The following is a 14,827-nucleotide window of genomic DNA, read 5'->3' as shown; positions in this document are numbered from 1 at the left end:
TTCTTGACGTTGCGAAGCATCTGTCGTAATTACGATGTTTGAAGGTTCTGCGGATGATCTTGTAATCTACCTTCTAGAATACGATGCAGAAGTAATTTTGCAATATCAGGAAAAATGTCATCGAATTGAATATCCGTGGTAACAGCTCTGTCGGGAATCGGAAGTATATCGCGTATGAGCACGTCCAAAGAGTCAAGTAATTTTTGCACGAATGTAATTTGTGGAGGATGTAATCGCGACCGGTTGACACCACACAACAGCGCAGGCTGTCAAATAAATATTGTTTGAGAATTTCAGTAGCGGTGATTCATAAATTCTCAAGAACGTTTGTACTGTCAAAATCCGGAACCTGCACGAAAGAGGAGGAACATGGGATTCTATATAAAGAACAGAATTTGCAACAAATTTAGGAAGACCTAAACACAAACGTAATGTTTCTCTTTGTAAGAGGATTAGAGGACGGGACATGTAGGCTGATGCTCCAGAGAAGAGCGCGCAACCATATTCTAATACAGGGCGAACGTACATACGATATATCATTAGGAGTGTATCCCTTCTCAATGCTATTCGACGACTGCTAAGCCTACGCAATATGCCAATTGCACGGGTACCTTTTCCAGTCACATGATCTATGGGTGGGCGCCAGTTGAGAGAGGCGTTATAAATAATTCTGAGGTATTTAACGGATTCCACCTGTGGTATGTCTTGAAGGTGGTAAGACAATGAGATGTGCACTATGTCACGTATCGGAAATACGAGAATGGCATATTTGCTGGCATTGAGTAAAAACTGATTAACATATAAGCACCTCTTCAGAGCGCAAAGGCAAGTTTCCGGTCGTTGGTATGGCATGTGGATGTCGTTTGCAAATACGAAAAACGCAATATCGTCTGCGTAAACATAAGTTATTTTTCGCTCTCTAAACTTCATTTCCTTTCAGGGAGCAATATCGTCCGCAAAAACTGTATTAATTTTATACAAGCAGACTAATCTTTTTAAAAGCCGTGCCTCAGAGTTATTATTGCACACAAATTGTATTGCGGTATAATAATAATAATAATAATAATAATAATAATAATAATAATAATAATAATAATAATAATAATAATAATAATAATAATAATAATAATAATAATAATAATAATAATAATAATAATAATAAGCTGATGATGGAGGATGAGAACAATAAAAAATTTGTGCTCTCGCGAAAGAAGAGCATAATTGAAGTTCGAGACAATGCATCTATCGTCTTACCCAGGTAAAGTAGAAACACGTTCGCAACTCCTGCCCTTTCATTTTCTCTATTATTACTTTTTTTTTTGCCGCAGAAATGGCGCGACGAGTAATATCCATATTCAGGCTTTGTACAAAAAGGTCATTTTAAAGAGGTGCGTTCACCACGAGAATGTCCTTGAACTGTCATATTGCGTACGTCTCGCGAATCCTCTTCGAACTAAAATAATGACAGGCGGAGAGAAAAAGGTTCCATCGATCGACGGGTGCGTGATCTATCTCATTTATCGTCGAGATGCGTTATTATGCTGCGAATCATAGGCAACTATCCCTGGGCGGTGTCGCGTTTCTGCGGCTGCCCTCGTTTACTCCCGATGCGGGGGAAATATCGTGTGGAAGTAATTTGCCATCGTTCTAGACAGAAGATGGATCAACACGAAAAGCGGAGAGCTTAAAAACTTTTCGAAGCCTTCATATTGTTGTTTCATTATCTATTTATCTCAGCGGAGCGTGATTTCGCTCTTCCGAGAAATAAAGACAACAAAGAAGAAGAAGAAGAAGAGAGAAAGAGAGCAAATAAATAAAAGGAAACTTGCGCAATCATTGGGATGATGATATGTCACGGTTGGCAGAATTAATTTAGACGAAGCGCTCGAAAATTGGATGGATATGCAGTGAAAGCAAATAGCAAAGACAGTATCTATAATATGTGCGGTATATGTGCGTCGAGAAACTATAACGGGTTGGGCCTGGTGTGGCGGGAGTAGGGGGTAGAGGAAGGTGGGGAAGAGGGAGGGGGGCAGGGGACTTGCGAGCAATTTGCTTGAGCGCATTGCTTTCACCACCCGAGGTATGACTGCAGCGTCGGTCTCTCAGAGCTACAAGAACAGCTACAGGACGCCGTGTAGTGGCAGCGCATGGTGTACATTACGCGAAAGTGTCGCCTGATCTCCGGCGGGTGCCATTCGGAGCGCTGGTGGTGGATCATATTGTGAGTTGCAGCAACTAACGCACCGCTCCAGACTCTAACGCTCGCGCGACACTTTTCTTAGTGCTTGGCGGCTCAGAGTTTCTGATTAAAAGTCGGCCGGAGAGGCCGCTCCAATCGGTCATATTGAAAGAGCCGGTCGACGGCCGTCTCTAGCACCCCCCCCCCCCTTCTCTTCCTCATCAGCCCCCAACAACGCTGCCTCGTTTCCACCCATCAAGCACCGCCGCTCTCCTCTCCCCATCAACTCTGCTTTCGACGTCCCTTCGCGAAAGTCGCCGTTCCCGCTTGCTCGGGCGTGGGACCCTCTGATTAATGCGATCCGTAAGCAGCTGCACGCTGCACCGCTCTCCTCGTCTCCGCAAGCTTTCCTGCTGCTACACAGTATAGGGCTACACTGGTAGACGCGTCTTCCCGCACAGCATAGCTTTCTTTCTTTCACTCTTTCTTTCTTTCTTTTTTTATTTAAGAATCTTTAGCCTTATTGTGTGGCGTACGCCTGCCAATTCAATCTCCCTAGCGCTGTAAAATTCTTACTTTTGCTCTTTTGTTTCTCTTCCTCTTTTTGCATTGATATCCGTGGCTTTTCTTTTTCTTTGTTACAACACAGGAAGAAGAAAAAAGGAGGAACTAATTTCGCTCCACTCTATTTTATTGCTTCCTACTATGGCGCTACATGATGTGCCGTTGCACTCAATTTAGTTGCGCGTTTGAACGGGCAATCCCATTTTGTGTCCGCGACGATGGACTGCGCTATACAAACATATTGGGCCTTGATTTTTAAGAAAACGAGGCGAGCGGGTATGGGACCGTGTGCCCAAGGGGATTCTGGAGCTAGGAAACAAAGAAACAAGTCTGGCGGCACCCTTCTGGCTGATCCTATTGTCGCGGCCGTCAGGTGCAAAGCAAGCTAAACGTGTCAGACGGGGGGAATCCGTGTAATGGATTTGCTATTATTGCTGCTATTAACTTGCGCGAGGAAGCTGATAAGGCAGTGTAAATCTTCTTTTTCCGAGCCTGTTCCTCAACAAGGAGAAACGTGATTGTATTTCCTTCAACGTTTATTATACCCGGCATGGTCTTTGCTTATTGGCGGGAGCCTACATCGCTCGTGCTTGTTAACCTTCGCGTCAGACCGATGCTTGAACTGAAAACAATGCGCAGATATCGTGATAAGATAAGTTTACATGCGTGCCGCCGCGAATTACTTCACCGAGCGGCAACACTTCAAGTAGCGAGCACGAAAAGAGGAATAAGTGCCTTATAAACTAGTGGATAATATACATAGTTGTCGCAAATAATGGGAGATTAAAAAAAAGACATAATACCGGCGTAGTAGTAGCAAGCCAGCTTAGCTCTCCTTGTGTCTTCTATTGCTCGGTTACGCTCTTAATAGAGTCATCTTCAAAAGCAAGCCTGATTGAACAAAGCAAAGCCACGTAGGTAAACGAGCCGCGTGACGCAAGCGGGGAAAAAAGAAAGATTATGCAGGCAGTTCACGCGAAGGCTTGAAAACGACTTCATCAAAATTCGGTAATGTAGGAAAAATATCAAGGTCAATAGCTTGTATGGGACGGGAACGTTGGAAGTAACACAATCGACGTTACCAGCCTGACGTATCCACCTATATGCAGTCAATAAACTTGAGTGGAAGATAGTACACGTGCTGTGCCCGTGCTTTCTTTCCTTATCCTAATCTTGGCAGCAGCACGCATGCCGGATAAGCTTGCTGCCTGTCCTTTCACGGGTGATTGCGGTGGGATCGTTCTCAATGCATAACTATAAAGTACAGCCGCGACTTAGTACAAGACCGAAGGACCAAGAGACTCAAGGACTTCCTCACTCACTCACCCAGCCACCCTCCAAATTTCTACAAAGGAGAGAGACAAACAGATAGACAGATGGACAGAAAGGGGAAGTAAAAATAGGACAGGAGACACCAACCTGCGTCTTTCTACTGTTGCTGTTCGCAGTTCACTGGGCTTAAATAAGAGAAGAAAATAAAATGTCGAAAGCGAAGGTAGCATGCCACACACGCACACACCCAGAAAAGAGAGAGAGAGAGAGTCAGCACCGCAGCAGCCTATTTCTTGAGAGCCGCCTTCTGTGCTTTAAACCGGGCCCCAAAGAGAAATAGGTTTTAGGCAGTTTTCGTCGTCCTTCCTGGGGGCGACTCTGGAGAATAAACTTTGTTCTTGGGCGGTTACAGCCTTTTGTCGTACCCAATGATCAATACCGGGCCGAATAATGCGGGAACGTTAATCAAATCCGGCCGTGTGCCGTGGCCAGTGCAAGTCTTTTGAGACCCGTGGTCTGCTACCGGCTTCTGTTCTTTTCTGCTCAAAAAGCGAGCCGCTATTTTATTGCGCTGCCGAGACCTTTAAGCCGTGGCAATAAGGAAGGCGCTCGAGAGTGTTATCCATCTGGCCATCTCATCGACCGCGGCACCACCACGCACGCACAAACACACATACACACCTCTCGCTTCCGGAGTCCCGGAAGCCACATGAAACACGGACACTCCCCGCCGAGCTCTTCGTTTTCTTCATTTCCCACAGAATACAACAGATAAGGAGAAGGAACACAAAATGGTGAGAGAGAGAGAGAAAAAGAAAGTGAACGTGCTCGTTGGACACGAGCTATAAATAATCGGGAGTTTTAGGAACCGGAGAACAGGGAGAGGAGGTATAGATTCGGCAACAAAATTTGCCTCGGCGAAACGCGCCGCTGAAGCAGGCGTCAGCCTCGGTCTTAATTACGGGGTTCACTCTGCGAGACCTCATTAAGAATCGATGCCAGCAGGCCCCAAGTTTGCGCTCGGGGAAAGAGCCGGAGAGGGTAGAATAGAGGGCGGTTGAGTTACGCTAAGGATGCGGTGCTCGAGGGGGTTGGTGGATGAGGGCACGCGCTTGGCGAGGAGGAGAGACAAAGAGACAGTGCGGCGCAAGTGGGGGGGGGGGGGGAGGGGAAGAACAACAGCGCCGAGGAGCAAACGTGGAACAAAGAGAGATCCCGGTTACGCCGTGGCTGCGGCTGCTGCTGAGCGAAAGAGGGGGGCAGAAAGGTTCGTAGCAAAAGGCAAGAAAGGGAAGCCGAGTGGCAAACATCACCACTAATCAGGACGAGCGAAATAGCAAGAGGATCGCGCCCGGCGTGGCTGGCAAACGCGCGCGTGGAAAGAGGATCACTTCGCTGCTCCACCATAATCGATTCCGCGCGGAGGGGAACTCCGGAGAAGTGCAGGCGAAAAGGCAGCCCGGAGCAGGAGGAGCCTGGGGATGGCTTTTTTCGCGCCAGTTTACATCGTCATTAAATCGTTACTGCGCCGACGTCGGCCACGCGCAACTTGGAGAAGACAGTGTGCGCAGGCAGCGAGGGGTACACCGCGAGAAAGGGGCAACGCGCACGCAAGGTCTGTGCACGCGCCACGAAGCATCAATTAGTGCCCCTGTGTAACCTTAAACCGTGCATTAGGAGCCGACCCGATGTGGAGGGACACGGAGCCGAGCCGGTCGCGCGATAGGGCTCGAATCAATGGTGGCGCGAAAGGTTGCACAAATTGGCACAGCGCGTAACCGCTCAGCTGGAACACCAGTTTACGACGCTGATTAAAAAAAAAAAATGAATTGCGCTAATACTCGAAGCCATTGACTACGGTTCTTATTTAGTCTTTGCTTATTTTATTTGATTTTTTACGAAGTTGTTACGCTCCTAAACAATACGTTTCCGTCCGCCGTGAATACGGCGAAAAAGAAAAGTACCAGTATACGGCGACGGCCAGTAATATTCGACGCTTTCTTTTAAACCACTCTGCATATGGAAGGTGCTGAAATCGTTCTGATGGAATGTTCTCTTAACTGAATCCTTAGCGCTGGGTCTCCAATCTCCACCAATCTTGGTCTCCACCAATCTCCGCCAGATTGATCTCCACCAATCTGGACGGAACAGTAGTCTTCCACTCAAGGCGCCGGATGTCTACTGTGGTAATATGTACAGTTCGACCGTCAGGCACGCGCTGCTGCATGAAACGTGTGCCTACACTTGTGGAGCTGAACAAATGTGACACGTCAAAATGCGTTCACAGTGTGTTTGGATTACAGCTCTGAGACGCACGAAAACCATTCGATAATCGTATGTCACTTGCCATAAAAATGAAAAATAAAAATAAGAATAAAAAAAATAAGAGATTGAAGAAAGAAACTGATTCATGTACTAAGATGAATGAATTAAAGAAAAAAATAAGCGCAACGTGCTAAGCTAAACAAGCCGCGCAGGAAATTAGTTCACAGTTTTAACAAAACTATTTTCCGGACAGAATGCAATTTTGTTTTTGTTTCTTACAAGACACGAGCAAACTCAGTTCACTCAGTTCCGCTGTTAAAAATCAAAGTAACGCCACTATGCAAACAAATAAGTTGTATTGCGCATGGTATAACGCAGCACTTGTCTTTCCACTTCCGTCGTCGCTCTGAGAGATATTAGATTTCAGTGAATTCCGGCGCTGGCAGTATAGCAACGACAGAAGTGGGGGATGATGGGAGGCGAAAGGTTTATTGACTGTAGATAAACGCTTCTCTTCCCCACCTCCTGTTTTCCGTCTTCCCACGCTTCAAATACTTCTGGAGATTGTCTCTATCCGTCAAGTAATAACCTAGAACATTAGATTTGGCGTCATACGCACAGGTGACGCGGCAGGCTCGAACGAAAGTTTCCATGGGTTACATTTGCGTCCCGTTACCTGGATCTCCTTTAGCTCGCCGAGTGAACTGCGAAAGTCTCGGCTCACGGACGGCTGTACACCATTTACTTCTTGTCATTGCACGACCTACATTTAGTTGAGGTGCGCTTAGGCTTCCGGAGCTCCAAAACGACTAGTGTACGTGCTTGCTGGCCGCCATTGTGCAACGGCTACGTCGGTTTCTGAGCTGTGTTTCTGCAAGAGCGCGGTTCCGTGCTGCCTGCCTGGTTTCCTGACGACCGTGCGGGGTGCTTGGAATCGTTGTCCCACTTACAAGAGAGGTTACACACTTGTATCTTTCTTCTTAAACTGCACCCTGCGGCTATAAGATGATACTGCACGTATTGCGATGTCGGAAGAAGAGAAAGACTATACGCTCGAAAGCGCAGCGAGCAAAGTAGATAATTACTTGAAAGTGGCAAAAGTCTTAAGTTATTTGGCCAATTTTGCAGGAAACGCGCATGAGTACTGAAGGGCCTACTTTGATGAATCGAGGAGCGCACGATGGTTAACTTCATAGCTTTCCTCGTGACTGTCAGCGCTCGTGTAAGTCCTTTGACTTTTTCTTATCCGCATTCGTTTTATTCGTTTTGCCCATCGTGTCTGCTCACAATATTTCCTTTCGTGTACCGCCGTTGTCTCCGTCCTGTCAGTTGCATGGCTTTACATCTTCATCTTCCGTTGAACTTGTTCTCTGTCTTTCGATGTTTTTGCCCTATGTTTACGTGCTTAAAATTTATACCAGCGCAATATCGTACTTAAAAAGAAGAAGAACGCGCTCGTGAAGTTAGCTAGAAGCCCAACGGAGCGTGACAACCTGGGGAGCCCGTTGTGCGGGACGATGGCGGCCGTCACACGCAGGCCGTGTCTTCACCTGCAGCTGCTGGTTCTGCGCCGCCCGCGGCTGACCGCTCGCGAAAGCAGATATCTTCCAGGCTCCACGAATAAACACGGCCGCCAGAATAGAACTGGTGGTCGCGCGCCCGAACGAGCCATGCGCGCTCTTTCCTGCGGCGAACCGATTTCGACGGCGGAATGGGAAATTGCGTTCTCGACAAGGCGGCTCAAACACACACGCGCGGGTGGCTCGAGCCGCGCGACGGGACGGGGTCTCCCTTTCCTCGCACCGCATGACAGGGGCGCGTGGGTGCTCGTCGGAGACGAGCTGCGGAGTGGTCGCCGAGCCCATCCCACGTCCGGTCATGCACGATGGTGGGCGCGCGAAACGTCTCGCGTGCGAGGAAAGCCTGCGTTGAACTGCAAAGCCGTCCAGGGTTCTGGCGATTGGGTGCGATCATTCCTCGTTCGAAGAAAACAACAACGAAGAAAGTGTACTGCTGGAAGTAAAACGAAAACAACCTCTCTGTTTCTTTTTTTTTCTTTTCTCTTCTTTTCAAGGAAGGTTTTACTGGAAAACTCCGCATTATCCGTAATACTCCGCATGGTCGGTATATCACTCTCAATGATAGTAATTTCGGAGAACATAGCTAAGGCAGCTGAACCGGATGGTACAAAAGGAATGCCATATCTCGCAGCGTCTAGATGGTTGTCACATCGCGCAGTTTTCTGCACGAATGCATTCAAAGGAAGCCCGTCGCCTGGTCAGGTGTCGCTCGCACTGGACGTTGCGTCACGCAAAAGTGAAAGTTACAGGTGATCCCTCGAGAGCACGGTCTTTGTTGTCTGATTACTAAACCACGTCGACGCAGAAATATTAAATAAATGCTTACCGCAGCGCTTGACGCGGTGTCCCTTCAACAACACTGCCGCGGCGCCTCAGCTGAGGGCAGCTATTCGGCGTGAAGTCGCAAGCTTTGTTTCCGATCGCGATGCCGCGTTGTGGTCGGAACTGGGTGCTAAAAACCTTATATAAATTTACATTTCAGCGCACGTAAAAGGCCCCCGTGGAGGTGAATGAAATTAATTTGGGGTCCTGCACTATGGCGTCTTCCTTAGTGCACGAGCCATCAATCAAGTTGCCCTATATACGAACCATATTATCGTCGTACGCAAGCGCCTAATTAGCGCTCTTCTATTTCTCAGTCCCTACGACACGATGTGCGGTGTTGTCTCTTTCTATCTGTATAAGCTATATTGTACAGACATATAGTAAATAACAGGTTAAAATAGCGCACAGGTGTTTTGCTTCTACGCCTTGTTAAACCTAGCAAGACTTGCAGCATGACAAACTTATAGTGCTTTGACGTACTTCCAGAGACGCAAGCAGCGAAGCGTGACTAACCGCGCTCTGCCAACCGCCTCGGTTGGGCGTGAATCTTCAAGACGACAGGCGGGACTCAACACCGGCCGTTCGCGCCGAAGCACTCATCAAATGGCGCGGGACACAAATGCCGTGGACTGCGGCGTCTCTCGTTCGCGGCTCGCGCTTTGGGGCCGCGGGCCGAGGAGCTATATACGGCGCGGACGGCGGGCGACGGAGTGCGCTGCCACGCGCGTATACCAAGCACACGCACGCACGTTCGCTCCAGGGACGGCAGCCTCTCCGACACGTCCGAGTGGCAGCAGCGCGATTCCGACAGCAGCGGGTCTCTGGAGGGCACTCCGCCGCCGTTATACGAAGAACGTGCGGCGCAAGGGCGATGGGGCGTCCGGGAGATGGTGCCCGCGGAATGGAATAATCCAAGAGGTTGACAGCAGCTGTGGGGGAGGGGGGTGTCTACCCTCCCCCTCCCCCCGGTCGTCCGCGGCCGCGGCGACGTGACGCTAAGGCAATGGGCAGCCGAGTAAAACGAATATGGGGCAGCCATTGGAAAGCTATTTCGCCTGGAGGGGCCGCACGCGGCCCGCTCCTCTATATCAACCATTCTTCCGCTGCAGTATCTGGGCTCTTTCCCAAAGAGCGTATTCGCGACGGCGGCGGTCATTTTCCTTTGCTTTATTACTCTTACTTCCTTGTTTATCTGCTTTTTTTTTTCTATTCGAACTCGCAGCGACTACGTCGTGGAGGACACGCCCGAGAGCACAAATCGAACGCGCGCGCATCTCGGCCTGCTTCTCCTTTGTCGCACGCGTACTGCGTGTTTTGCCGCGCGGCTGCTCTGTAAAATCCGACAGCAGCGGCCGTGTTGTGCCTGCACTTTCTTTTTTTTAGACTTGCTTCGCAGTTCCTCGCGCTATTGTTTGATCGCTGCCAGGCCCTTCTGACAATGCGATGCGTTCGCATATATATGCCTTCTCCGGGAAAGCGTTGAACCGGAATAAGCGGGATATGTGGCAAGCGGGGATCAGACCTCGAGATGCCTCCGCATTTTCCTATGTACTAAGCTCGCCGGGCATCTCAGAACAAACGAAAGGGCGAGTTGCATGACTCAGGGGTCGGGAATGTCGGTTCGTATTATATGACTAACATATGTCTATTACGCGAAGGTGAATTCTATACCAAGATGTGATCACGCTTAAACCGCCTTCTCGCCGTCATCTTTCTTTCTAAGACGCTTCCCAATATCCTGTCGGAGTGGCTTAATATATGCACACGTATGACGAAACCAACAAAATCTAAGAAAAAAGAGGCAGCGGCATGGAAGAACCGTGCCCTAAACGGTGGCCCGAATACGCCCGTTCACGCGAGCGAGTTTTTCGCTCACAAGAGCGCACGGCTACGGGCCGTGCTCTCTTTCGCTGCTACACAACTGCGTGGCGCCCTCACGCGCGCAAGCAGCGGCTGGACGTAATACGGATGCGGGGCTAACCCCATTGTTTCGTAGCGCCGGTAAAAGCTCGCGTCCAGCCCTCTCTCTTCTTTAGCCCGTTATGTCTACGTGGCCGGCCGTTATTCAGCTAAGGGCGGTGGTATAAGGGACCGGGCTCGCGCGCGCCACTATAGTAGCCGCCGTGGCACGCGCGCCGACATGTGGGCAGCGCGTGCTGCAGCCGGCGTCGCGTGTGGCCGCCGCTTCTTCTTCGGGGGCAGCAAGGAAAGGCGTCTCGAGAAGTGGGACAGGCCTGAGCGCCGCTCGGCCGGTTCAATCGCCACGGACGAGCGCCTCCGAAATGGGTCGGCGGCGGCAGTGAGCGCGTGAGCTCGCGAGGCATGCAGGCGTTGTCGCTGCGCCCACTGCGCACACTGCTGGCGCCCACGCGTTGCAGGGGCTCGCGGGCACCGTGCCTGCGCACCTGCAATGCCGCGTCACTTTTTTCTCGACGAATTCGGCTTTCGGCGCGCAGTGACTGGTCACAAAAGTGCGGTAATGCGCGTGTGGGAAAAAAAGGAAGAGTTCCGTGTCACGCCCCTTCTTTCTTCTTTTGCGCTTTGTCATTGTGACAAGCTATTCAGCCGTGCTCAAATCGCACCGGCTTGCCTAACAGTATGTGCTCGTTTTGATTACGCCTTTCAAGGATCTTGTAAGCTGGCAGGCACACGCATGTGCGATCACCCCGGATAGATGTTTTTTCGCTAGTGGCACACCTCGAGCTGCAAGAATATAGACCTAATGGTCAGAATGAGATGCCATGGAACCATGCGACGGGTTTGTATAAGCTTAACCAGCTGCCTTTCGTTTGTATGAGAACAAGCTCAGCAAAGTTCTGATGCGCGCGTCGAAGCTGCGTTAAGTCCGGTGAGCAACAGCGCGTCAGCAGAGCTGCACATAATATGCCGTGACACAGGCCTGAACTCTGATTTCGGGAAGTCCCCGTAAGAGTGGAGAACCGTTCTTGTGAAGGGACGTAAGAGGAACAAAATTCAATAAGTATAGGAAGCAAATTCCAACGATTGCGTGAGCTGCGGAAAATAACGCTCAGTACGGGAGCTCGGTGAAGCTTCAAATTAGATTAAACGCTACGCGCATATTCACCAGCGCTACATGTCTTAGCCGGAGGGCATGTTCCCTACGGCTGCTTATTATTGAAGCATCACTAGACCGATTCGAATGTTCTAAATAATTGATAAGCTTCAGCTACTGAATGATTTAGGCTGAGGAGGAACAGGTGCCATACGTTCGCACATTGCTGCTGTTCCTTCTTTTTGATTGTTTGTTTGTTTTTGGTTAATGGCAAGTACGTGACAGTTGTAGCTGTAGTGTGCGCATTCCTATAGCATCACCGTTCTTTATATCTTTCATGTTCATTAAAGGCTACTTGTGAAAAATATTCATTTACCCCAACCACGAAATTCGACTCAAATAATTTTCTCTTCACTTCCAAAGCAGGCAAATTCTTGCACGAGAATGGCCGAAAGAACATCAGTAAGATTAAGTACGCCATCCGGGCGACTTTAAGGCAACGTGCAAGTCTTGACTGTTGCGTCTGTTTATTACAGGCTGAGAACGCCACTATAGCTCTCCGAAATCAGAGTCCGTGGAGCTGTTTTTAATGAGAGACGAGGGTTTGCAACCTATCTAGTTCTGAATGCGCAACTCATCACTCTAGCTCATCATCAAGCTCATATTCAGGTTATCGTATTGAGCTCTTAACTGTGTTCAAGTTAAGGACATTCCTTTTCACGACATCCATCGCGCCTACCGTGTCCTAAATTCAGAATAGCACGCGTAGTTTGCTCGGAGGGCTAACAGCTTGTTGCGCTCCATGATGTAAGCGATGTTTATTTCGACGTAATGCGCATAATAACTTTATTATCGACGCCTAAATACGTTATTGCCGTAATAGATTGAGGTGACGTCTCAACAACCAGCGACTCCACTACTATACAGCACATGATGTACCCAGGACACTTCTTTTGATGCCTACATACAGTGAGGGCCTATATATGACGGTATCGCGAAGTGATGATAACGAGGATAAACCCATGAGTGCCAGTATCCCTCTTTTGTAAGGGCATGCATAGAACACACAGAAAAAGGAAAATTAATAGGATATTGTACAGCTGTGATGCTAAACAGCGACAAATAAATTCTAAAAGCGGGACAACAAAAATTACGAAAGCAAATTTGAGACTATAATGCAAAAACTTTTAATGTGTTTATCTTGCGAGACCAGGTTCTTGTGCAGTACTGAATTTCGCAAGGTGTGTAAGCCTGAACTAAGTAACAAGATCAGAAGATGAGTGGCGCGCGCTAAGTAGGAATTATATACCCGCAGATTCGCCACACTGCGGATGCAAAGTTCTTCAAAAAATAGTTAACGTTACTCCTGATAAGCCTTCGACTGCCACAAAACCTTCCACATATACTTTCTCTCTCTCTCTCTCTTTATATTTAGGGATGATTGCTTGCCGACAGCCGAAGTACGAACTTCGGCGATGGCATAAATTTAGCCGCATCAACAACAAGGAAATTAATACCTTTGGCTGGAGTAAAAGAAATCGGCACACTGATGACGCAAGTTTTCCTTCGTCTTCGCAAACTGATAGTTGGATTTCAATGTGGTCGGCGAAAGGCTTTTGTTCAACGCGTCACTGAGCGACTTGGCGTTGCGTGGTGTATATATGCACCGGACGCACAAGCTTTCCATGCCGACAGCAGCGTCAGATCACACGACCTATATTAGCGAGCGGGGTAATACTCACACCTTGTAGGGAATGTTGCGCATTCACGATGTCCTCTAGCCAATGCTCACCTCCTGTGCAAGCGCTTTCCGCGTTCTACACTTATGCATTACAACTGTGCGTGCCAGGCGCCATGGACGCGAGACGCGCGCTCCAGACTGGCCGTGGCCGTATGCGTTCGAACGCTGACGTGGATCGGGCAAGCATACAGAGATCAAGCAAGGCATTAAACAGGCCCGCGTCTGTTGCTGTTCAGTAAATCGTCCCGTTTCCACCATGGCGCAAGCGCCTGGCGTCGGCAGACCTTGTAAGAAGCTGAAACAGCCGTGACGCCATCTGACTGCAACGCCCGGTGGCCATAACTGGACACATCACCAGACTTTGGATTATTTCATGCTTGAAAGGCATACGAAAGACTCCGTATACGGTGCGGTTCTTCGAGTGCGTGCTCAGATAGACAGCAAGTCTTTCTCTCTTGTCACTCCGTTCGTACATCCATGCACTACATCCATGCACTACATCCATGCACTCATTCTGTGCATATAGCAAACTGGAAGTTATTTCTATTAAACCCCCGTCTTCATTCCTTCCTTCGCTATCTCACTGCCACCGCTGTATCCATGTGTTCCGAGCATACAGGTGATACTTTGGAGCTGTATGCCAGGAAACAAATTGTCAGCGGGAGGATCTACGCGCCGGTTCACTGGGGAAGCTGAGGTCGCCATCTCGCGTATATCTATAGGCGCCTTTTCGAACAGGCGTTTATTGATTAATTATTCACTAGATCGGCCCAACGAACCCTGCAAAACGAGTGTATACAGGTTCTTATATCTCCACGCTGTGGGGCGTTTCGTCGTGGACTAGACGGAGTAGAGGCGAAGCATTAGGCGCCATCTTCCGACGTCCGGAGCCCTATCTCAGGGTGGTCGCACGGCATTGAACTATCGGGAAGTGTTATGGTCTCTCTATAGAATATAGGTGTCGCCAGAAGAGCGCATCGCTTCGCGAGGACCGCAGTGATGAGCGAGGAAGCGGTACTCACACTGGGAGTGGACCCCCGGCGCACAGGAAAGCGCGAGTGCGAAGGAGGCGAGTAGCCACCTCCAGAGTGTCCTCCGGTTATGCATGCGCACACAGCGCAGTACTTGCGGCGACGCTGCCGCCATCGCGGCGGGCTCGGTGCTGGTAGCGGTGGGAGCTCTCCGCTGGCGCACTCAGGTGGCCATCGCGGGCGCTGCACGGCACTCTGCAAGACAAAGGGGGAGGAGGGGGAGAGAGACACGAATGTCAGAGCCATCGTGTTTGTTTTGGCTTCTCTTTCGCAGAAGCGACGTCCACGTTCTGCGAACGCTCGCTCTGATTGAAGAAGCATTGCTTCTACTAAAAATGCACACTTTCTACATTA

The 14,827-nt window shown here is 49.3% G+C and overlaps 1 protein-coding gene across 2 annotated transcripts in view; it reads right to left on the bottom strand.

Moving 5' to 3' along the window:
* LOC135909410 (protocadherin Fat 3-like) overlaps positions 1 to 14,827 on the bottom strand; it is a 347,250-nt gene that overhangs the window by 267,014 nt on the left and 65,409 nt on the right. For both annotated transcript variants that reach the window (XM_065441351.1, XM_065441352.1), the window contains exon 2: positions 14,465 to 14,668. In XM_065441351.1, coding sequence (XP_065297423.1) covers positions 14,465 to 14,588 — 124 coding nt within the window. In that variant the 5' untranslated portion in view covers positions 14,589 to 14,668. The remainder of the gene's footprint in view (positions 1 to 14,464; positions 14,669 to 14,827) is intronic.

The sequence above is a fragment of the Dermacentor albipictus genome, chromosome 1 (assembly GCF_038994185.2).
Source record: "Dermacentor albipictus isolate Rhodes 1998 colony chromosome 1, USDA_Dalb.pri_finalv2, whole genome shotgun sequence".
In the NCBI taxonomy this organism is placed as follows: Eukaryota; Metazoa; Arthropoda; class Arachnida; order Ixodida; family Ixodidae; genus Dermacentor; species Dermacentor albipictus.
The sequence above is the reverse complement of the archived record's forward strand: the minus strand, read 5'-3'. Positions and strand labels throughout refer to the sequence as shown.